General features: G+C 36.3%; 1 protein-coding gene across 14 annotated transcripts in view; it reads left to right on the top strand.

The window, feature by feature from the left end:
- Tanc2 (tetratricopeptide repeat, ankyrin repeat and coiled-coil containing 2) overlaps positions 1 to 23,222 on the top strand; it is a 314,497-nt gene that overhangs the window by 194,963 nt on the left and 96,312 nt on the right. For all 14 annotated transcript variants that reach the window (XM_052756540.1, XM_052756535.1, XM_052756531.1 and 11 more), the window contains one exon: positions 5,706 to 5,831. In XM_052756540.1, the coding sequence (XP_052612500.1) occupies positions 5,706 to 5,831 (126 nt within the window). The remainder of the gene's footprint in view (positions 1 to 5,705; positions 5,832 to 23,222) is intronic.

Raw genomic sequence — 23,222 nt, 5'->3', positions numbered from 1 at the left:
AACTCTGAGTTCTGTGGCGTGCATAATTTGAATTGCTATTGTATATTTGTTTTTAAGCTTTGTGTTGGAAGGAAGTGACTATTGTGGATTTGTGGTTGCATGGCTGGAATTATCAGCTGGCTGTCTATGGTCATCTTTGCTGTCTTAAAATGAGATTGGCAATGAACTGGAGGTATGTGGGAAGCAGGAAGTGTTTGCAGCAGCTGTCGTCTGCGCTTTGTGTGGGAAAGAGGGTTCTATTGGAAAAACACAAACTCCGTTAAAAATATAATCTCTCTCCATCCACTTGTTAGTTCTTGGAGCAGCACAGTTTTCTAAGAAAAGACCTTAAGCAGGTAAATGCAGACTGGGAATCTAAGGGAATGTAAATGAATCTAATTAGAAACTATAATGAAGATCTTATAGAAAATCAAAAGGGTTTTTTCAGCAGTCAAAATAATGACTTTATTTGTATAAATATAGGAAAGTGGCTTCTGCTCAAGAGTAGGAAACAGAAGTGTCCTTCCAACCTCCCTGTTCTAGCTCAGCAAGAGTGATGGCTGTATTCCTATGGTTTGTTTGCGTTAGTGGCAACTGACATAAGAAAACTAAATGGGCTTCTACAGTCAGTATGGAGTTGGTTCTGAAATGCTCTCTACCAAATGTTGTCTTCTGGGTTTTTTGTTTTCTGTCCAGAATATATTTAAACTGTATTCAGTTTTTTAAAAATGCTTTTATTTGTTAAATGCTTTACGAGTATATGGTCTTCAGCTATTTCAATCTAATAAAAACTAATTTAAAATAAGTTTTCTCTCTTTTTCCTATTCCCTCTTCCTCTACTAAAAACAAAATTTTAAAATGACAGGATTTATTGACTTCTTTTTAGATTTTTTTCCTTTTACTTAAAATATTTTATTGCGTATTTGTTTTTCTATTCCCTCATTTCACTTGAATTTATATAATTATCTCATATATTTGCCAAGTGTTCACTAAACATTATGATACTAATTTAACTTGCCATAATTATCTCAAAAATATTTGCCAGTACAGTTTCAAAGTAAGAGTGGCGTTACAACATGGGAATATATTGGTCCCTACCAAGCTCTCAAGAGTCTTTGTAGAGGATGATGGTATTATTGTTATAGTTATCTTCAAAATTGCCCCATAAGAACAATGTTAATTTGCTTGTTGATTTTTTAAGCATACCTGAAACTCAAGATGAAGATATAGATACAAAGATGAAGATATAGATATAAATGTATAATATTCAATCATTGCACAGGTGTTTATTGAGCATGAACAGGCACTGTTCAAAGCACTTAACTATAATCCACTAGGAAACAAAAGATTCTATCACCATGAAGCTTACTTTCTAGTTGGAAAAAATAAACATAATAAGTAATTTACATAATATGATAGATGATATTCTATCAAAAAAAGTAAAAGCAGCATCAGCATTGTCTGAAGAAAGATCTGTACATCACCAGGCCAAGCATATTTTTAGTAGTGTAAAATTGTAAAGCAAAGGTGATGGGATTGAGGAGAGAGTCAACAGATCACTAAATGTAAGTAAACCTACATTGAGCATTATGTTCAGGACATTAATGTCATTGTCTGAAGAGATAGGATGATCAAAAATAAATCAAATCTTACCACTTGCTCTAAACAACCTAGTACATAAGTAGTATAGAGACACATGCCTATAAATACAAGCAGTTGAGAGTGGAGGCAAAAGATCAGGAGTTCAAAGGCACTCTCAGCTTAGTAAATTGAGGCCAACCTGGGCTCATGATTTGACTGGGAGATCACTCAGTGAAGCAGAGAAAGTATAACCAGAGCATGTTTTGACAAAGGGCGAGGCTTGACACAATATAACAAAAAGTTTTCTCAGAAAATTACTTGGGAATGGAGAAGCTTCAAGTGGCAGGAAGAGTTTGATGTAATCCTATTTGGCTCCTTGTACTTCGGTTTTGAGTTTTCTCCAAAATCCCTTCTCCACTTAGGGTTGCTTAATTTTGTTTTTGAGTGATTTCATAGTTTGGGAACCTTGACATGTTTTCTTTCATATGGTGAGTAATGAGTGTTTTCACTGCTTATGCACATCCAGCCACCCAGCACCATTTACTGAAGAAGCTTACTTTCCCTGGTGTATATTTTTAGCACCTTGGCTAAAAATGAGTTGCTTGTATAGCTTTTTTTCAATCTTTATTCTGTTCCTTCGACCTAAGTATTTTTATGCCCAAACATGTGGTGTTGATTACTACAGCTTTATAGGGTATTTTGAAGTCAGGTAATATAATATCTTCTGTGAAGAATTTTGATAGGGATTCAGTGAGTCTATAGATCACTTTTAATAGTATGGACGTTTGTTTTTTTCTCTAGTGAAGTATTTTATTAATTTGTATGATTTAATGGTTTTAAGCACAACTACATTTAGCACATTTAAATTTTAGCAAGATGAACATATCTGACTTCTAGCACATAATGCATGCTACATCCCTTTCACAGGGTTTTCAGATAATCAAATGAAAAAGATTCCTTAGTTTTGTAAGCAATGTGATTAAAGCAGGCACTAATCGTGTATGCAAGGCTTTTGTGATGGAATTATTTTGGATGCAAGAGCCTGTTACCTCCTATCCCATCATGAAAGCCCACTGGCACAAGGCCTAGAATTTCTAAAAAGCTGGATGGGAAAACTGCTCACTATCCCCGAAGGAAAGGGTCAGGCAAGTGACATATTCAATACCTCCATAGCTCTTATAAAAATAAGCACTTATCCCTAACATGAAATACTGCAGATTCAAGTTAAACTTATCTGTTACAGCAGACTGCTGTTTCCTACTCCGAGATGAAATGAAACAACTCTTCTGATTGTGAAGAGAAACCTGTATGAGGCAAAAGAAAGATTGACACACTGCACAGCCGCCTCTCAACCCACTTGATCCCATTTGTATCAATAATTTCAGCTTCTTTTTACTCCAGGATTATTGTATCATTTTCATTCATTTTTTTCATTCTGCTTTTATAAAAACAGTGTTTTGAGATGGACATTTGATCTTCATTGTTTTTTGTCAATTCTTTACTTTTGTGGAAAAAGCTTGATAAGCCATTAACTTTTAAACATAGTAGATTCCATAACTTTATATTGGCTGCTTTCATTTGCTTAATTTTTTGCACATAGAGACATTGTTTTCATCAGTAGTAAGAATCTCAGGCTCATGCTCATTCCCCAATGGAGATATGACATTATCTTTTCTGCCTTTACTTATCATTCACCAAGGAGCTGTTCCCTCTGCATCTAGTTCATCATACTGCCAGGCTGGTTATGACTCAGATGATGTTAGCTGAAAAAAGTCTACAGGAAAAAAAAAAGGCTTCCCTCCCCATCAACAGAAGCCCACCCTTTAAGACATTCAGGCTGAACTATCACATTCTTAAAATATAAATTACAAATAAATACAAAGTATACAATGCATACATACAAAAAAAGCATACCTTCACATCTTGTCACAAAGGAAAAGCATTTCCCCTACTCTAGGAGAAAGACTTGCTTAGACACACTGAGATATAATCTCTTACTTGATAATATAAAAGCTATCACCAGGAGAATTCCTTGCAGGGTCATTAAGCCACTTCCTTTGCTCTGAAGCTCCTATAGTAGTTATTAAGATACATTAAGTCACCTAAAAAGAAAATTTCAAGAGAACCACACATTACAATCTTTTTTTTTTTTTTTAAAGTTACTGGATATAGAAAGCATGGACATTTTTAACATCAATTCTTCTAATGTATGAGCACAGAATGTCCTTCCAATTTTGGGGTCCTTTTTCATTTTGTTTTGTTTTTTTCTTTTTTTAATTTTGATTTTCAAGACAGGGTTTCTCTGTGTAGCTTTGGTGGTTTTCCTGGAACTCGCTTTGTAGCCCATTTTGGCCTTGAACTCACGGAGATCGGCCTGCCTCTGCCTCCCGAGTGCTGGGATTAAAGGCGTGCGCCACCACTGCCTGGCCCTTTTTCGTTTCTTTTATTGTTAATTTCTCATTGTGGAGCTCTTTTACCTCTTTCGTTATTAAATTTATTCCTCGATATTTCACTTATTGTTTTTGAGCCTATTATAAATTAGAATTTTTTATTCCTTTTTTTTCTTTTTAGAATATTTGCTATCAGTGCATAAAAACACTTGAAGTTTTTTATATATGAGATTGTGTTGTTGACAGCTCCAGGGCCAGCCAAGGATAGTGAGGCCTTATCTTTAAAAAAAAAAGCATGGCAAAAGTATTATTAAGAGACTGTGTTGACATTTTTATTGCCAATTTTGTAGTTTTTACTGAGTGAATAAATTAATGAACAAATTAGTAAGTATTATTCCCCAAGTCCAGTCACCATGAACAGCTTGCATGTGATCCACTATATTTTCTGTCTGTGGGCTTATTTCCTTAAGATGAGAAAATTCTAGGCTGTTTTCTCTACCCCTTTTGCTTCCTCTTTTGCTCATTTATAATCAGGTATCAGATGAGGCGATATATATTACTGATAGTAAAAGGGCTTGTAAAGCTTTCAAGTCAAACCACCATGTAAACTCTCTTAGTTTGATTTCCATTGCTGTAATAAAGCACCATCACAAAAAGCAAATAGAGGAGGAAAGAGTTTAATTTATCTTTACAACTCTTAGGTCACATTCCATTACTAAGGGAAGTCAGAACAGGAATTGAAGGTAGGAACTGAAGCAGAAGCCATGGAGAAATGCTGCTTACTGACTTTTCATAGCATGCTCAGTTTGTTTTCTTATACAGCTCTCCGCTAGAGCCACCTGCCCAGGGGTGGTACCCTCCACAATGGGCTAGGTTGTCACACATCAGTCATTAATCAAGAAAATGCTCTACAGGTTTGCCTATAAGCAATCTCATGAGGGTATTTTCTCAACTGAGGTTCCTCTTCCCAGGTAACTCAAGCTTGTGTCAAGCTGACAGAAAACTAACTAGCACATCATCTTCTACAGATCTCACATGTAATAGAGTTTGTTACATAGAAAGTAGTCTGTAGGGAATTTGTGGCAAAACATTTGAGACCCAGCAGTCATGAGAATATAATCCTCGGGCTTTCTTCCCTTCTGCCATATTTATGCCAATCATCAGTGATAAGTTGGTAACTGTGTTTTCATGCAGTAAGATCAGTACTCTGGTATTCCGTCCAAGTTGAAGCATTCATATAAAACAAGGTTTCATTTCCCTGTTACTTTTAGTAGAAATGTGTCTGTTTTTTCAGCAACATCAAGAAATTTCCCTTTTGTTTCTTTTATTGTAATTTTCATGATTCAGACATTTAAAAGCAAAATAGCATTTTATATTAGACTAGACACTTATTTTCAAATACTAATTTGTTTATACTGTTATCTACAACTTAATGAGGTGATAATTTTAGGCGTTTCTAGTTTGTTTCTGTTCTCTATTTGAATAGGAAATATATTTCTCTGTTAATGTCATAGAACCTCTTGGTAAGTGACAGATCATGATGTTCTATCTTAAAGAATCAAGTAGAAGGAAATTTAAGTTTTTCTTTAATTACTTGGTTTTTTAAAGGCATAGAATAAGTGAATTCTATACTGTTGAAGGGTGTATTTTCTGCTGGTGTAAGCTTTCATTCAAAGGTATAGAAGATAGCAACTAGATTTTTTTTTAAGTTTTCTAGACTTATGTATGGTAACTATATTTTTTCTGTCTTGTTAGCTACCAGCTCTGCCCACTTGGAGGATCTTGCTTACCTGGATGAGCAGAGGCATACTCCTTTAAGAACTTCTCTTCGAATGCCAAGACAGAGTATGGGTGGTGTTCGTACACAGCAGGATCTAAGAGGTCAGAACACAGAGGGCTGGAGGGGTGCCTGAGAACAAATGAAAGTAGACAGTTTTTAAGTCCTTTTTCTCCAATCCCCAAACTTGATCTTCCTTTTAAGAAGTGAGATGATCTACTTAATATGTAACTAGATAGTTTCACAAATAGATTATACTCATAGAAACGTTGTCATTATTGAAAAAACCAGATGGAAAGAGCTGGTAGTGGTGGAGGAAACAACCTTCCTAAGGTCCTGGATTTCAGAGGTAACTGTTGACCAACTTCAGTCCTAGCTGTATTGCAGGTAAACTGTTTAGTGACCGGTATTTTACTATAGAATTTTTCTCTTTTCTTTTCTAATGACCATTTCTAGTAACATGTAATACATTTATTTTCTTGGTGTTTCAGACAGTGCTGGCAACATCTAACCAACATCCTTTCACTCACTTATGCACTCTATTAGTTACTTTTCTCATTTTTACAGCAGAATACACAGCATCTTAAGAATGGAAGAGCTTATTATAGCTCACAGTTGGAGGGTATAGTTCATCATAGCAGGAAAGTTGTGTCAGCAGGAACACAGGCAACTGACACATTGCATCAGGAAGCAGAGAAACATGAATGACAGTGTCAAAACTCACACTCTTCTTTTCATTCAGTCCAGGCCCCCAAGCCATGGGATGGTCCTGTCCACGTTCAGGGTGGGTCTTCTCTCCTCAGTTAAACCTTTCTGGAAATATCTTCATGGACACTCCTCAAAGGTGTGTTTCTGTGGTGATTCTAAATCCATTCAAGTTGATATCATGAATATTAACTATTACAGGAACCTATTTCTCTACCTTCTCTGTGGCAATGTACATGCTATAAAAGAAATGCAGTCTTTTCTTTCATTTTATTATGAAAACAATCTCATTGAGAAGACTGTTCTGCTCTCTGTGCCTCTTTGCTCAGAATGAACCCTCTCTGATAGAATTTGTTTGTTGTTTTGTCTTTTGAGACAGGGTTTCTCTGTGTAGTTTTGTTGCCTGTCCTGGATCTTGCTTTGTAGACCAGGCTGGCCTCAAACTCACAGAGATCCACCTGGCTCTGCCTCCCAAGTGTTGGGATTAAAGGCATGCACCACCATTGCCTGGCCAGATAGCTTTTAACAAATAGCATGCCTCTGATATCTAGCAGTCTATAGCTCAGGCATTTTTTTATTTTATAGCTTATTTTCATATTGCTTTTGCTCTCCTCTTTTGCCCTATGTCCTATCCTAAGCAGCCTTACTCATACATTTCTCATACAGGAAAGAATTTACTCATGCCTACTGCCCATTCTGGGAACCATTTTCTTCATAGCTTTTCAATAATGGCTAAGCAAATGGGAGCATAAAATGATTGATTGTATTACTATATTACAATATGTTATGGTAGTCACATTAACAGTAGTTAATAATCTCTTAGTTTGGTTCCTAATCTTTCTCCATAATATTTGTCATTTTTATAGTTTACCATATACTAGTTGCTTAGTATATTCAGTTTTGTATTACCCCTCTAGAAAAAGGAATTATGGACCAGCAAGTCAAAATGGCTCAGCAGATTAAGGGCACTTACCACCAAGCCTGACAACCTAAAACTGATTCCTGAGACCCACATGTTGGAGGAAGAGCTGACTCTCAAAAGTTGTGCTCTGACCTCTACACATCCATTAACACACTAAATAAATAAGTCTAAAGAACAGTTTTTCAAAAAGAAAATGGAATTATGTCAAGCACTACTTTAGGATGTTCATACCCAAAGCCTGAATAAATTTAATGAGAAGAATAATTTGTTCCAGGACTACAATGCACAGGAATATTAAATAAAATTAAACACAACTGCTGATCTGTCTAGACCTTCCAGTTTATTTGCAGATCTTCCACATTGACATCACCTTGTATTTCAATACTGAAAAACATAACAGTGTTTCATTTTCTCATTTTCTAATCACAGTTGTATACTACATAGAAAAAAATGACAAATTTCAGCTCTTTTAATTTAGGGTCTTAATATTGAGTCCTACTGTTATTTGATATCACATACATGCCTCTGGTATCTAAAGGCTTAATAAGATTTTGGTGATACAGGGTCATGTCAATTCTGATGAGGTTGATATTTGCACACAAATATCAGTTATTTCTTGATTATAACAAAGTTTTTTTCATTACATTGAGCTTCAGTCTGATCATTCAAATAATAAAAGTACATCCAAAGATTTTCTCAAAGTATACCTACTTTTTACAAAGCCTGAAAATGTGTTTATAATGATACTAATTTTATACTCCTTGCAAAAAAATTTACATTAATACTTAAGCTGGTTCTTTCACATTAGTGAAGATGCTATGTTAGTGTTTCAGTCTCCTCAGATTGGCTGTTTCTCAAGAGGTTTCTACTGGGCAGTCTAAAAGGTTAGAACATGCTTTCTAGATGAGTGTATTGATCCAAAAGAAATAGGGTGTTTATTTAGTAGTTTGGCCTTCTAAAATTAGCATACCCTAATTCAGGTAGAGCCTCTGAAGAATAATGAAGTCTCAAAAAGTAACATGTTATCTTGATTACTGTTTACAAAGAAGTTGAATTGCTTATGATATGAAATAAAGAACATTGATGGGAAAAGAAAGCCAACTTGGACAGACTATAGACCTTCTTAGTAAGCCTTTATAATTTACAATTATTATATCTAAAACTATCTAATAATTTATAGTATAAATTATTATATCACTTCCTTTTAGGTACATAACCAGATTGTTTTCCTGACATCATTTTCAAAAGCTTGTTACGTTGCATTTCGTAATTTCATTTAAAAACATACAATTACAGTCAGATTTCAATTTGAAATCCACTTTTCCTGATTATAGTTGAAGCAAAACTACCTTGTTCCCTAAAAACCAATAAAATGATTGGAAATGATTTTAGTATTATATATTTCTAGAGGCCAGTGAGATGGCACAGCAGGTCAAGGCCCTTACCCTCAGGCCTGATATGACCTGAGTTCAGTCCTGGAAACCCATAGGTGGAAGGAGAGAAGGAGAGAACTAACTCCTACAAGCTGTCCTCTGACCTCCACCCCATTCAGTGTGGCAGAAACATACACAAATAACTAAATGTAAAAAAAAAAAACTGAATATACTTCTAGCTTAGAATACGTGTGTATTTGTTTTCATTTTAAAGTATTATTGAGTTTTATGAAATAGCTTTTGGTGTGGTTTGGTTTGGTTTAGCTGTTCTGGAAACTGAACCTAGAGCTTTACACATTGCCATGAGCTTTCTGCCACTGGACTACATTCCCAGTCCTATGAAATAGGGTTTTGGGGTGTGTGTGTGTGTGTGTGTGTGTGTGTGTACACACACATGTATGGCAGGTGCTAACTAAGGCCAGAAAAGGGTTTCAGATCCCCTAGAGCTGAAGTTACTGGAGATTGTGAGCTTCTCACTGTGGGTGCTCAGTACTGAAGTCCAGTCCTCTGTAAGATTAGCAAACAGTCTTAACCACTGAGCCATCTCTCCAGCCCTGAAATAGTTTTTTTAGTCACAGTTTTAGTTTTATATGATGCTAAGTCTTTAAAGTTGTATACTATGCAGCTATAGTGTATCCAGTGGTAATTAATTGTATTGTCTAACTGATTTCAAGTATAAAGACGGCCTGAAATATGTCCACTGAGCATAGTCTGTAGGACTATACTTTTACATTATTGAGGATTCTAAAAAGCTTTTATTTATATGGCTTGAGGTAGTAATTACCATATTATAAACTAATATGTCAGATACTAGTTTTAGCTATTAAATATAATAGGTTTTTTAAGTAATAGAGATTATTAAAATGTCTATATATCCAGGGCTGGAAAGATGGCTTAGGGGCTAAGAGCACCTACTGCTCTTACAGAAACATAAGTTTGTTTCCCAGCACCCACATGGTGGCTCACAACCATCCATAAATCCACTTCCAGGGGACCCAGTACCCTCTTTTGACCACTGCAGGTATCAGGCGTACACATGGTGTGCATATACACACACACACACACACACACACACACACACACACACACACACACACATATACATGCAGGCCAAAAAAAAGTCCTCGTGCACATGAAATAAAATAAATGTTTTTCATTTTATAAATAACATGGTTTGTTACATGTTAACATCAAGAAGTTGTGAAAAATTCCACTGTACAATTAATTGTGAAAAACTAACTCAGTAAAAGGAAAGTAACATCTTAGTTTCATGAGAACAGCTTCAGTTTTAAGGACACCAAACATATCTTGGAAACCCCCAAGCGTCCCCAGACTCTTTAATAAGCATTTTAGAGAATATCATTGTAGTTGAAGATGAGTGTTAGGTCTCAAGGATTATATGGTCTGTTTATAGAAATGCAAAAGAGGGAATATTTTGAGAGATTTTAAATGTTAGAAGTTGTTTATGAGCATGGTTTATGAATAGAGTTCATTTAAAAATTACCTTAGCAGTAACTAAATTGTTTAATCATAATAATGTGTTTTGACTACTGACGCAAATGTTATTATGGTAATCCTGAGCTAGAATTTTTGGATCTTCAAGTCACATATTTTAACATTGGTTTCATTAGTGAAAAGCCCTTTTCTTTTTCAATACAGCTGTTCTGACCAACTGTTCTACCAAAATTGATGTTTCCAGAAACTCAGCCCAACAATAGAGAGAAGGAAGTCACACGAGTACACTGTCAAGGGTCCCTTTGCAGCAAGGTGGTAGATCCCTAGCAAGCGCCTATTTAAAAGCTTAAACTCAAGTTTTGAAGTAGTCATAAAAGGTGGTATTCTAGTGCAGAGTATATATAACTACAAGCCTGCCCTTAAAGCCTGTCTTTAAAGAATAGTACATTTAGTTAACTTTATGAAACTTTCAACTGAAAGTTTTATGATTACTTAAGAGTCCTGTTTTTTTATTTAGTCACCATGTATTAATATAGGGTTATGCTAAAAATACACTGAAATATCTTACTTTTTTTGACCACCTTAATGAAGTAAGTCTTTCATGCCACAGAAAAAACAGAAACTATGTTTGCTACCTATTGAAAGGAAAAAAGATATAATTTTTCAGATAGAAGTAATACATCTTATAAATAGAACATCAAAAGGGAACCAGGGCATTAAATGCACAATATAAATTCTAGCATAGTGACTTCAGATAATAGTAGCTACTTGTGGTAAATTAATAAAAATTTATTAGAGATAAGACCCTCACCTGCGTGTTGTTAAATTATAATCATACTATTTTGCTTGAAGAGATTACATGTTACTAATTAAAACTTCATTTCTCGGTACATGTTGGTTTCCCTAGGTCCTTTACTAAATCTCATTACATAAATACATTTGCAGACTTTCCGTTTAGATAATTGCCGCTTTGGTAGACACTAGGATAGAGGGTATGTGTGCAAATGGTTACCTGGTTCATTGGCACAGTTTTGTAAACCTGGCCCTGGAACAGTTAACTTGGCTTTGAGTTCCTGCTTTCCAAGCAGTAAGTTTAGTTTTCATTAAATAAAATCAACGCATCACAGCATGTTTAAGTCCCTCACATTTCTGAAACAATGAATTCCTTATGAAGCTGACTAAGATGCATATCATAAAGCTGAATGCTATTGCACTAGCCCACTGAGTCGTGTAGCCCTGGGGTTGCTTAGTCCTCCTATCTGATTATTGCCTGACTGACTAGCACATTTACAAGGCAATATTCCCATCAATATTTTTATCACTGTTCATTATTTTTATAAGCAATATTAAATATCCTTCTTAAGTAAATTCAAAAGCTAGAGAAAGCTTGCATTCACCAAAATGTCTGCAAGTACCTGTTAAGATAGTAGACTGTACGTTCTAGTTACATGAGATTGCTCCCTTTTCCAACAGCCAGGTCTTCTGTCGAGTGCCTTAAAAATTGAAAATTAACTATTTAAACTGAATTTCTTTGAACATCTGATAAAAACTAGACTGTGCCATGATTTTTTGAATTTTTTATTGCATTTTATTTCTTCTGTTAGGATAAGGAGGTTGCACATGTGCTGCAGCATGCATGTGGAGATCAGAGGACAACTTGAAGGAGTCACTTCTCCCCTTTCACTGTCTGTGTCCTGGGGAGCAAGCTCAGGCCATCAGGCTTAGCAGCATGCACCTTCACCCACTGAGTTGTCCGGCTGTCCTCCTGATTTGTTCTGTTTTGTTTGTTTTAACTAATCACTAAGTTATAGCTGCTCTTCATACACACAGATCCTGTTTTTATATAAACCAGTATTACTTGGTAAATTACTAAATCTTACAGTTAGAAAACCCAAATAAGAGCTAATGCTTAAGAAGTTTTCCTACTAGACTGCAAGAGGAAAATAACCTTTGAGAAAGATTTTACACCACATCATCTTATAAAAGATGTTTTCAACTGAATTAAACTTCGAGGATCAGCTCCACATTAAGATTCATATCATTTCCTCAAAGTATAAAATAATCAATTGAAGTAACTATAATGTCAGTAAATTCACTTGGCTAATGTCTTTCCAAAACATTTTCTAATTCTTTAAAATGATTAAATTTTATGTGTAAAATATTTTTATGGAATAATTTCCCAAGATACTAATAAAATTACAGAACTGGAAATTTCATTTGTGAGGCTATAGCCATTTCATTAATAAAAGTTTACCTAGACGTGTTTACTTTTAAATTTTAAGTAATTAAAATAACTAGTTTTGATATATCCAAAAATAAATATATCTCATTTCCAATACCAGCAATCTAATAACACAAAACTCAAACTGTGTTGACATAGTTATATAATTATGTTCTCAAATGCTTCTCATTTTCAAGGCATTACTTTTTATATTTTCTATGTATATTAAGGTACTAATTTTGATGAAGTACGTAAAAAGTAGTAATCATTCCAGGACTTGGGTTTTTCTTGTTTCTTTTATTGTTCTCTGAAGAGCCTTGTCCTCTTAATGAAGATTCCAATCAAAAGTGATTCTAGATTGGTTTTTAAACAAACACTTTCCTGTAAGACCAATGGTGTGATTCCTAGCACCACATAAACAGAGGCAGGAGGATCAGAGGGTCATCCTTAGCTACATAGTGATACACAATTCCTTGTCTTTAAGCCTTTAATCCCAGCACTCGGGAGACAGAGGCAGGAGGATCTCTGTGAGTTCGAGGCCAGCCTGGTCTACAAAGTGAGTTCCAGGAAAGGCGCAAAACAACAGAGAAACCCTGTCTCGAAAAATCAAAAAAAAAAACAAACAAAAAAAAAAAACTGGTAACACTGTGACCATTAGTAATCATTATGATGCAGCAGGAAGAAATCCTAGATAAGTCCCAAGTTTTTGTCTTAGAAGACCAAAATACATGGTGATACTTTACTAACTATGGAGACAAATGGAAAAACAAGAATAAATTAAGGAAATTAGATAATATTGGTGAAATTTCTTAACTTTGTGATTCCTATTAAATATCCAAGTAGATGACTTGTTTTTCCCCAAGTATTGGGGATATTGAACCTAGAGCCTCCTGTGTGCAAGTCAAGCCACCCAGCTCTAGCTGCAACCCTGAAGCACTTTTTATTTTAAGAGAGGGTCTCATTAAGTTGTCAGGCCAGCATGAAACTCACTCACTAGCCCAGGAAAGCCTTGAAGGAGCCTCCCAGAATAGCTGGAACTACAGGCCTACACCACCATGCACAGCTACACAGATAATAGTCATGAATTGTGGGAAATGTTGCACAGGAGTTTAGGGTTGAGGTCTAGAATAGAAACATAAACCTGGGAACCATCATCTCTTAAAAAAGCTGTGACACACTTCAGTCTGTCACGTTGAAATTGGGGTGGGAGGACAGTAATATATAAACCAAGGGTTTTAGTATTTTAGAGGTGACCATAAAGGAAGACCCATCAAGAGTTAGGGATCGGTTTAACAGTGTGAAATCCTAACAGTGATTAAAGATAAAGACTGAAAATAAATTACTTACTTAATGGAAAGGTATCAGTGACAAAAACCAGAATAATTCCAGTACAGTAACATGGGTTGAAGGCAGGCTCTGAGTTATTACTGTGAAAGAATCTTGCTAATAGGATTCTTTGAAAAAAAATGGGCCAGGCAGTGATGGTGCACACCTTTAATCCTAGCATTTGGGAGGCAGAGATAGGTGGATCTCTGTGAGATTGAGGCCAGCCTGGTCTAGAAAGGGAGTTGCAGGACAGCCAAGGCTGTTACACAGACAAACCCTGTCTCAGTAAACAAAAACAAAATTAAAAAAGAAAGAAAAACTTGGGTGGTCAAAGAAAAAAGGGAGGGAGATAAAGCAGAAACTTCAAAGGGAAGAAGGCCTGAAAAGAGCCAGTATGTTCTTGGTATCCTTTTTGTTTTCTAAAATAAGTGTCTGTGGGAGAGAGATGATTAAATGGTTTCACTAATGTCTGTTTGGGTCCATGATGTGGGAAGATAAAGTAATAAACAATTGCAATTACTCTTCATAGTGGTACTGTTTACCTTACTTGAAGATGAGAAAACTAACAAATTGCTAATGTAAGTGACTAGCCCAAAGTCACGCAGACAGCAAGTAACAGATCCAAACTGAGGCACCTTAGTCTTGTGTCTACCCTTTTACCCAATCTGCCATGTTTTCATGCTCATCCAAATGGTGTTTCTGCTTTATCGATTTATTTTTTAACAGAATTGATCTAGCATAAACATATTTTAGACCATTGTCTCTACACTGTTTTTATAGGGTCTGATTCAAATTGTTTCACATCTTCAAAATTTCATTTCCTGAGATAAGAATACCTGCCTCCATTAGTTTTTTTCTAGAGAACCCAAAACAAACAAGACTTGATTCTTGTCAATTAATCAGTCCTTGTGGAAACTCAGTAGACAAGTGATCCTCTACCTTGGTTAAATATTTTTCTCTGTGTGTCTTTTTTTTTTAAGCTTTATTCTGTGGACTGTATGTATGTTTGTGTGCACACAAATATCGGAGGATAACCTGGTGGAGTCAGTTCTCTCCTTCCACCACGAGGGTCCTAGAGATCAAACGTCAAGCTTGGTAGTCTCCAGCCCTAAATATTTAAGAATAAATAAGCCAGAGCCAGTGTGTCATGGAACATGCACACCCACAATCTCACACACAAGCACACATGCACACTTACATAATAATAATAAAGTTTTAAATAAGCCAGAGCCAGTGTGTCATGGAACATGCACACCCACAATCTCACACATAAGCACACATGCACACTTACATAATAATAATAAAGTTTTAAATAAGCCAGAGCCAGTGTGTCATGGAACATGCACACCCACAATCTCACACATAAGCACACATGCACACTTACATAATAATAATAATAATAATAATAATAATAAAGTTTTTAAAAAATTTTTTAAAAAGACTAACTAAACTGAGTGTAAGCACATTCACACCTATAATCCCAGGATTTGGGAGGCTGATGAAGGATTGTAAGTTCCATGCCAGGCCTGAGCTACCTAGAAAAATGCTGTCTAAATAAAAGAGCCTTGTGTGTGTGTGGTATTTGCTAGTAATGTCAGATTTTGTTTGAAACGTGTTTGTGTAGAGAATTGTATGCATGGCATGAACCCTAAGAAGGAACCTGAAACTGTCTTTTGGTCTGAAGAACAGGGGTGCTTCCAGGCTAGGCTTTGTATCCATTCTAGAAGAATGGAAGCTAGTACAGCTGTGCTTGTGTGTGCCAGATCCTGTCAGTTGTGTGCAGTCTTTCTTCTGCCAGTCCTATGCCTGACTTGGTTTTCAGTGACTCATGAAATTTTCCATGAATAAGTGTGCTTTAGTCAAGCCATTTAGACAAGAGTCCTCCTTTTCCTTCTACCTCTTCTCCCCTGTAGCTGTTTATATTCTCAGTGGACGAGCAGCTTTGTTGACTTCAGAACATCTTGGGTTCATTTGGTTTTCTTTCTTTTTTTTTTTAAAGTCTACCCTTGCTTTTTCAAACAGGTGGTTTTTTCTATAAACCTAACTATATAATTATAATTAGTGACAAGCTCATAAGAGAACATTCCTAGAAATGGTTCATTTGTTGACACAAGCATAGTTTACATTGAAAAGATGCACACACTGACTGCATTTGAAATGGTTTGGGAGAGGGTTATGTTTATTTATTAATTTTGTGTGTATGTGTGTGTGCATGTGGGCCTGTACATGCATCATAGCATGTGCCTCTGGAAGCCAGTACAACTTGTGGGAGTCAGTTCTCTCCTACCATGTGGGTCCTTGGGGATTACACTCTGATCAGGCTTGATGGCAGGCACCTTTAGCCACTGAGCTATCCAACAAGCCCAAGGGAGTGGTTCTCATATCCCTTGAAAAAGTTTCTTTCCAAAGCTTATCTTATTTGAATGCTTTATTAGAATGTTTTCTCTCCATTATTTTATTAGAAAATTTTTCAGCTATGTAAATGGTTTTTAAAAATTAATAAGTGCTTATGTACCCACCACCTTGATTTTAGTTTTTTTTCATATATCTTTTCATCTACCCACATCATACTCAACCTGACTTTCTATGAGAATTTCAAAGTAAATTACAGATAGTATAGTTTGCTGGAATATTTTTAAAGGTGGGGTGAGATGGTCTTCTGCATTCTTGCTGCCCTGAGACTACTGTCTGGTGCCCACAGTGGAAAAGCCACATACTACTACTGAAGAGTACTGACTAAGTCTTCTTTCTCTCTTCGCGCCATCGTAGTTGCGATAGTAACTTCTCAGTGGAGTATTTCAGTGGTTTCTACCATAGAAAAGCTCTTGAAAACTAGCTGATATTCAAATTAAAGAAACATTCGATTACAAATATTCGTTACTTCCCTGCCCCACAGTACATTAAAATATGGGTACATTAAAAATATGGCTTTCTTTTAATGTCAGTCTGACAAAAGTCCTAGGGTACTGAGGTACAGAAACTGTTCTTGGCTGTTCTTGGTGCCTACAGTTGTTTTACCATATGGTACTGGTCTAATTTTGTCTGTGTTCTTCTCTTGAGACTTTTGTGAATAGATCACATTTTTAGAAGAATTTTAAAATAACTTTTTAAAATGTCAAAGCTTTCTCAGTAGGGTAAGATTTAATGCAGCATTATGTCAATAGGAGAATGCTGTCTTTGTCTTACTCTATATCCAATATTGACATGGAACTCTCTGTATAACCTAGGCTGACCTCAAACTTGAAGTGATCTTCCTGCCTTTGCCTCCCAAATGCTGAGGTTACAGGCATGTGCTATCATGCCCAGTGCCAGAAGTTAATAGAATTATTCTCTAAAATGGGAGATTTACATTGAATACTACTTATTCCATGTTATAAATTAGCATTAATCACATTCATAAAAGCTTCCTTTGAAACCAGATGTAAAGTAATCTTAGACCTGAAGAGATAAGTCTGTTTAGAAAGCAGCTCAGTCTCTCAGGAACTGTTTTCACTGGAAATGCAGTCTATGGCCAGACATGTCTCCTTCTTACCCATTTCAGGAGGGCTGGGGTTTACAGGCATGCATAGCCATACCAAGGATATGAACTCATGTCTTTATGTTTGAACAGCATGTGCTCTTTTCCCACAGATCCATTTTCCCAGCCTCCAAACATAATTCTTAAAGGCAAGAACAAGACAAGTTAGGAAACTAACAACAGTAAGCCTAATTAATCCCCATGTAATGCTCACATCCTGTGGAAAAGATGCAATATAATAGAAAAGGCCTGGATCTTGCCATCAGAATTAGGTTTTCATTCAGATTTTGAAATCAGTTATGTGGACTTAGGTCTCTAGTCCTAAATAGACAGACAACATCTATAAAAATATTACAAGAATTTTGTGAAAGTCTATGATTTCTCTTATCCGAAGAGCTCACCTCTGAGGCAGGCTTGAACAAGGGTCTCCCTTCCTTTTTACCTCCCTAAGGCTTGTAGCAGTGCACCATGCCAACTGAGCTCTGTGTTTTTTCCTTCTTCTCTGGAGTTCTGAGGCAGTCAGCTCACACTTTCTCTTTCCCTCTTCTGCCCTAGCTCCTTCCCCTTCTCCCTCCCTCCCTCCATTGTCTAGGAGGGTATACTCAAATACCCTACAACCCCTCTGAGTTGTTAGCCACTGGTGCAAGTGCCATTCCAGACAGAGATGAAGGGAGGTATTCCAAGAGTCTCCATCCAGTGAAAGAGCCGTAAGCCCACAAAATAGCTGTTCAACTTTTCACCTCTCTAGAATTGAAGCAAAACTTAACCAGGAGAGTGATGAATTTAAAAAAAAAAAATGGTACTGAATTTCAACATTTGATGGAATCTCTAAGACTACCAGTTGACTACCAGGATGATAGAACAGAGACTTTAGGGACCAGATTACAAGGAAATAAAATAGTCTTTGCCAAACTGATTGAGAAGGCAAGGCACAGTGACATGCTCTTGGAGTCCCAGCTACTTGGAAGACTAAAGCAGGAAACGTGGGCCCAAGAGTTTGAGACCAGTCTGAGCAGTGTGTTGAAACTTTGTCTCAAAATAATGACTACAGCTACTTTGGAAAAGTCAACAAATGAAAGAATGACTACAGCATCAAAACAAGGAACAACAGTAAACCTTCAAAGGAAGAACTCAAAATTTCTACCTTCTTACCACATAATAGTATTCAAAATCAAGTTCTCAAATTACAAGGCATACAAAAAAACTTCACATATTTCATTTATCAGAAAAAGTAAAGTGACAAAAATTGCTCTGAATAATTTGATACATTAGACTTAGCCAGGCAAAGACTTTAAATCAGCTGCATTAAACATTTACTATGAGCTAAAGGAAGCAATGGATTTAATCTAAAATAAGAGGACTGGGGATGTAGTTCAGTTAATAGTGTTTACCTACATGTGTAAAAGCCATGGGTTTGATCTCCAGCACTGTATAAACCAGACATGAGACTGAAGCAGGAGGATTGTACTCTATGTAGTAAGAGACTCTGTCTCAAAATAAAAAAGGGGGTATGGGAATTGAGTGACATATTACTGAGAATCTGATGAGGATTTTTAGATTTAATATAGCAGAAAAGGGACATTGGAGATTTTGGAAGGAATAATATAATCACTGTAATAAAAATTTGTCTGATAGAATATTCAGTATGAGATGCCTGAGGCAGTAAGTGAAATTGGGGAAGCCAGGTCCAAAACTAAAAAATTAACAGGGAAAACCTGAGGGAGGGAAGTGGGAACACTTAGAAGTCAGCAGAGGTGACTGAGATAAGAACTCTTTGAAAGGAAAAATATTCAAGAGTTGTGAGACAGGCTGAGATTGCTAGGGCAAGTTTGATTCTTAAATAACAGGAACTTTCATTTTAATTACATTCTGGAGACATGCGTGGGCTCCGGTACAGTGACAAAACACTTCACTGATCTCCTCTCCTAATATGTGACAATCCTTCTAATAAATTCCCTGGAGGGGGTCCCCTTTTCAATGTTCATTCAGAAAGCATTTCTTGATGCTTTACTGTGTACCTCAGATTCTATATATGCTGTTAAAAATAGTGATGGCTCCTGCTTCTTACACTGTAATTAAGGAAATGAGAATAAATAAGGAAAAAGCAAACAAAAATAAACTTGCATTAGATTACAATGTGAGTAAAGGAAGTAAAAACAGTACTTTGATAATTCATTGATAGAATGAGTCTGTATCTCTGATAGAAAACAAGCCTTTGCATAAAGAAAGTGATGGAAGTAGAGGAATAAACTCTACAAAGTTATCAAAGTAACATTTAAGGTGAAACCTGAAGAATGAAAAGCTTACCAGGTGAACAGCCAAAGAAGGAACTTCCTATGTAGTCAGAACAGCAGATGGAGATTGGAGAACCAGAAGGAAAGGTCCAGACCATCCGGAGCCTTGCAGGCCATGAAGTGTGTAGAGAGGTACTGGAGACTCGTATGTAAGGAGCTTTGTGGTCCTTTTTGTCATCCGACAGGTCCAGCGCTGGCACTAGTCATTCTAGTCTCAGTCAGAGCCACAAATATCACATGAGAAAGGTGTCCTTTTACCACCTCTGCTTTGTTCATGCAGATCTTGTGAACTCTACTCCTTTTCAGCCTCCTGCCTTTACCAATGTGAGCAAGTACTTAATGGCAACTCATACAAGCATCTCTGTCCTTAATATGATAGTAATTTTCAGCCAACTTGTCTTGTAGATTCTGACCTAATCCTACACATACATATTCCTCTTCCCAGTGGCCTGTGTAACATTAAGAAAGCAAGCATAGGGTTTTATTAGATTTTGATGTTCTGTAGAATTCAAACGCAGTGCCGTGCTTGGATGGGTATAAAAATGCCATATAACCACTACAGAATGTGGTACAGTACTTTGATTTTTCTATAGAGATTAATTCAATAGATGGTTTTGTTTACTTCAGTTAAAATTTAAATTTGAGCATACTCCAATGTATCTCAAGTTTTAATTCTTTCTCCCTATATGTTGAGACTTTGTCTTCAATTGTTTAGAAGAAAGAACTTTTTTTTTTTTTTTTTTTTTTTTTTTGGTTTTTCGAGACAGGGTTTCTCTGTGTAGCTTTGCACCTTTTCCTGGAACTCACTTGGTAGCCTAGGCTGGCCTCGAACTCACAGAGATCCACTTGGCTCTGCCTCCCGAGTGCTGGGATTAAAGGCGTGCGCCACCACCGCCCGGCTAGAAGAAAGAACTTTAAAGTAAGAAAACTATTTCTACACAGTGATAAAATCTCATTTTGCACCAAGATTTGGGTTCTTCTCACTTCCATAAGCTCTTAGACTTGAAACTAGAAAACCTTAAGATTTATCTTCCCTTTACAATTCTTAGCATTCCATTCTTAGCACTTTCCAGGAGTTCTGCAGTGAGAAGTCTTCAAGATGTCTTTACCTTTCTTCAGTGATGCTATCCTTGTATTAGATCCACTTCAGTGAGCCATTGCCCATGAGGGAGGTGTAAATCATCTGCTCACCTGACATTCAGACCATCCTGGCAGAAAGAGCCAATTTTACATTTCAGTCATCCTCTAATACAGCAGGAGTATTATAATGAGAAATCCAAGGGAGTCTGCTTAAGGAACATTAGGGAGTTTATTGGGATATAAATTGGGGAGAACAACTCACTAAACAGAATAAGGCAAAATCGTCACAGAGTCCTGGAAGGTCGGTCCCACGCTGCTTCTGCCATCTGACTCAGTCCACACCATCCAAGCCCACGAGAGAGACGTATGTGCCCTCTGGTCTTAAGCTAGCCCTGAAGCCATACCCTAAGGGGTGGTACCTCAAGGTCATAGATGGAACAGGTACCCACTAATCTCCCCTTTTTGTCTAAATAAGAAAGTTCTAACCTAATACAAAACTATGTACAATAGGAACGATTATCAAGTATTGTCCATGGGAGGGGAATGGAAGTAAATAAACAAAAATAGAAATCCAACCAACAAGAACAACATCAAACAAGAAACACATACTAAATGTCCAGACCATAGTTAAATGGCAAGTTACAGAGATTAGTCCAATAGCTGTCCTATCCTGAAGAATCTAACTTATCCAAAATGTTTAGGACCAGATCAAATTTTTGGTCATTTCAGATTTTAAATTTTTAACTAGGGATATACAGTCTGTAGCTAAAATGACATAAAAATCATTAAGTAAATATGTATTTTTCATATGTATACATATTGATTACTGGAGAAAAACACTCAAAAATATAAACTTGCTTGTTCAATTCACCGATTGTGTGATTGTTTAATTTTAAATGAAATACTTCCTTCCTCTACCTATGTGGAAAATAGCAGTTCATTTTCAGGCCTTTTTAAAGTGTCTGTGTTTGGGGGTAGATGTGTGCACATTCATGTGAAAGAAGTCAATACCACACATCCTCCTCAAGCACTCTCCACCTGTTTTGTTCTGTTTTAGGCAAGGTCTCTCACTGAACCTAGACAGAGTTCATCAGTTTGTCTAAACTGGCTAACCAATTAGCTTCACTTGCCTCCTTTTCCCCAGCTCTGCCACAACACCCAGCATTTACCTGGGTATTGGGGGTCTAAACTCAAGTCCTCATTTTGTGCAGCAGGCACCTTAGTAGCCTCATTGTTCAAGCCTTAGTTCTTTTTAATATAACTAAAACTCATATTAAAAAGTTAATTTTTAGAAAATTATATCAAAGATTACATTGACTATGTTTTGTTTGTCTGTATTACCTCCCATTCTATATACTTTAAATGTAGTAATAATATGTATTCTATTTTATATCATAAATATACACACTTTTATAATTATGCAAAATTTGTATTATTTAATATTTTAGTATCTATATAATCTGATATCATACATGCTGCCAAGAATGTCAGTATGTTTGTGATTCGAATTATTTCTTTAGAGTAAATTTCTTAAACAGAATCTTAAGGTCAGAGTGGCATTCACTAATATTACTATTTATTTGCCTACAAGATTGGACAATAATTCTACCAATAAAACTGAAAACACTAATTTTTCCAAAAAATTATTTTTAATATTATCATGTACTAAAACCACACTTTTTCTAATGGTATATATTATTTGCTTTAGTTTGTATTTTTGTTTGTTTTTGTTTCATTTTGTTTTGAGACGAGGTTTCGCTATATAACCTTGTTATATATATAGCTATATAACTCACTATGTAGACCATGCTGACCTTGAACTCATCATGAAGATCTCTTTGCTTCTACCTCCCACCATGCCCCACTTCAAAGATAAAAATTTTTAAAAGTTTGCTTTCTGCATTGTTCTGTGAATTATCTGGGTTTTTTAAGGTTTAGTGTGTGTGTGTGTGTGTGTGTGTGTGTGTGTGTGTGTGTGTGTAATACTTGCATGCGGGTGGCCATGGAGGCCAGAAAAGGGACTCATATCTCCTGAAACTGGAGTTATAGGCCGTTGTGAGCTGCCATGTGCTGGGAACTGAACCCAGGCCCTCTGGAAGAGCAGCCAGTGCTCTTTAATTGCTAAGCCACTTCCCCAGCCTTTTTCTGGTGTTTCTGAAATTTAAGCATGACTTTTAAATATATAAGGTATAATCTGCTACAACAAATTCTTTACCTCTGTTTTATGAAGATGTATTATGACTATGTTAATAACAAGATAGACTCTAGGGGCTGGAAGTAAGATTCAGCAGTTAAGAATGCTTACTGTTTTTGCAGAGAATGCTGGTTCAATTCCCAGCTCTCATATCAGGCAGCTCACACTACCTTTACCTACAGCTCCAGGGGATCTAACACCCTTTGGCCCCTGTGAGGGCACCTGTACACATGCAGTATATGTAAACTCATGCAGACTAATGTGATAAATGTTAGATTAAAAACAAAATGTCATGAACTAAGGAGCTTACTGTTCCCATTGTCTTTTCGTTTTTTTATTTTTCTTTAT

The sequence above is a fragment of the Peromyscus californicus genome, unplaced genomic scaffold, assembly GCF_007827085.1.
Source record: "Peromyscus californicus insignis strain IS unplaced genomic scaffold, ASM782708v3 Scaffold_3__1_contigs__length_106647218, whole genome shotgun sequence".
NCBI classification, from domain to species: Eukaryota; Metazoa; Chordata; class Mammalia; order Rodentia; family Cricetidae; genus Peromyscus; species Peromyscus californicus.
This window is presented reverse-complemented; position numbering and strand designations above follow the sequence as displayed.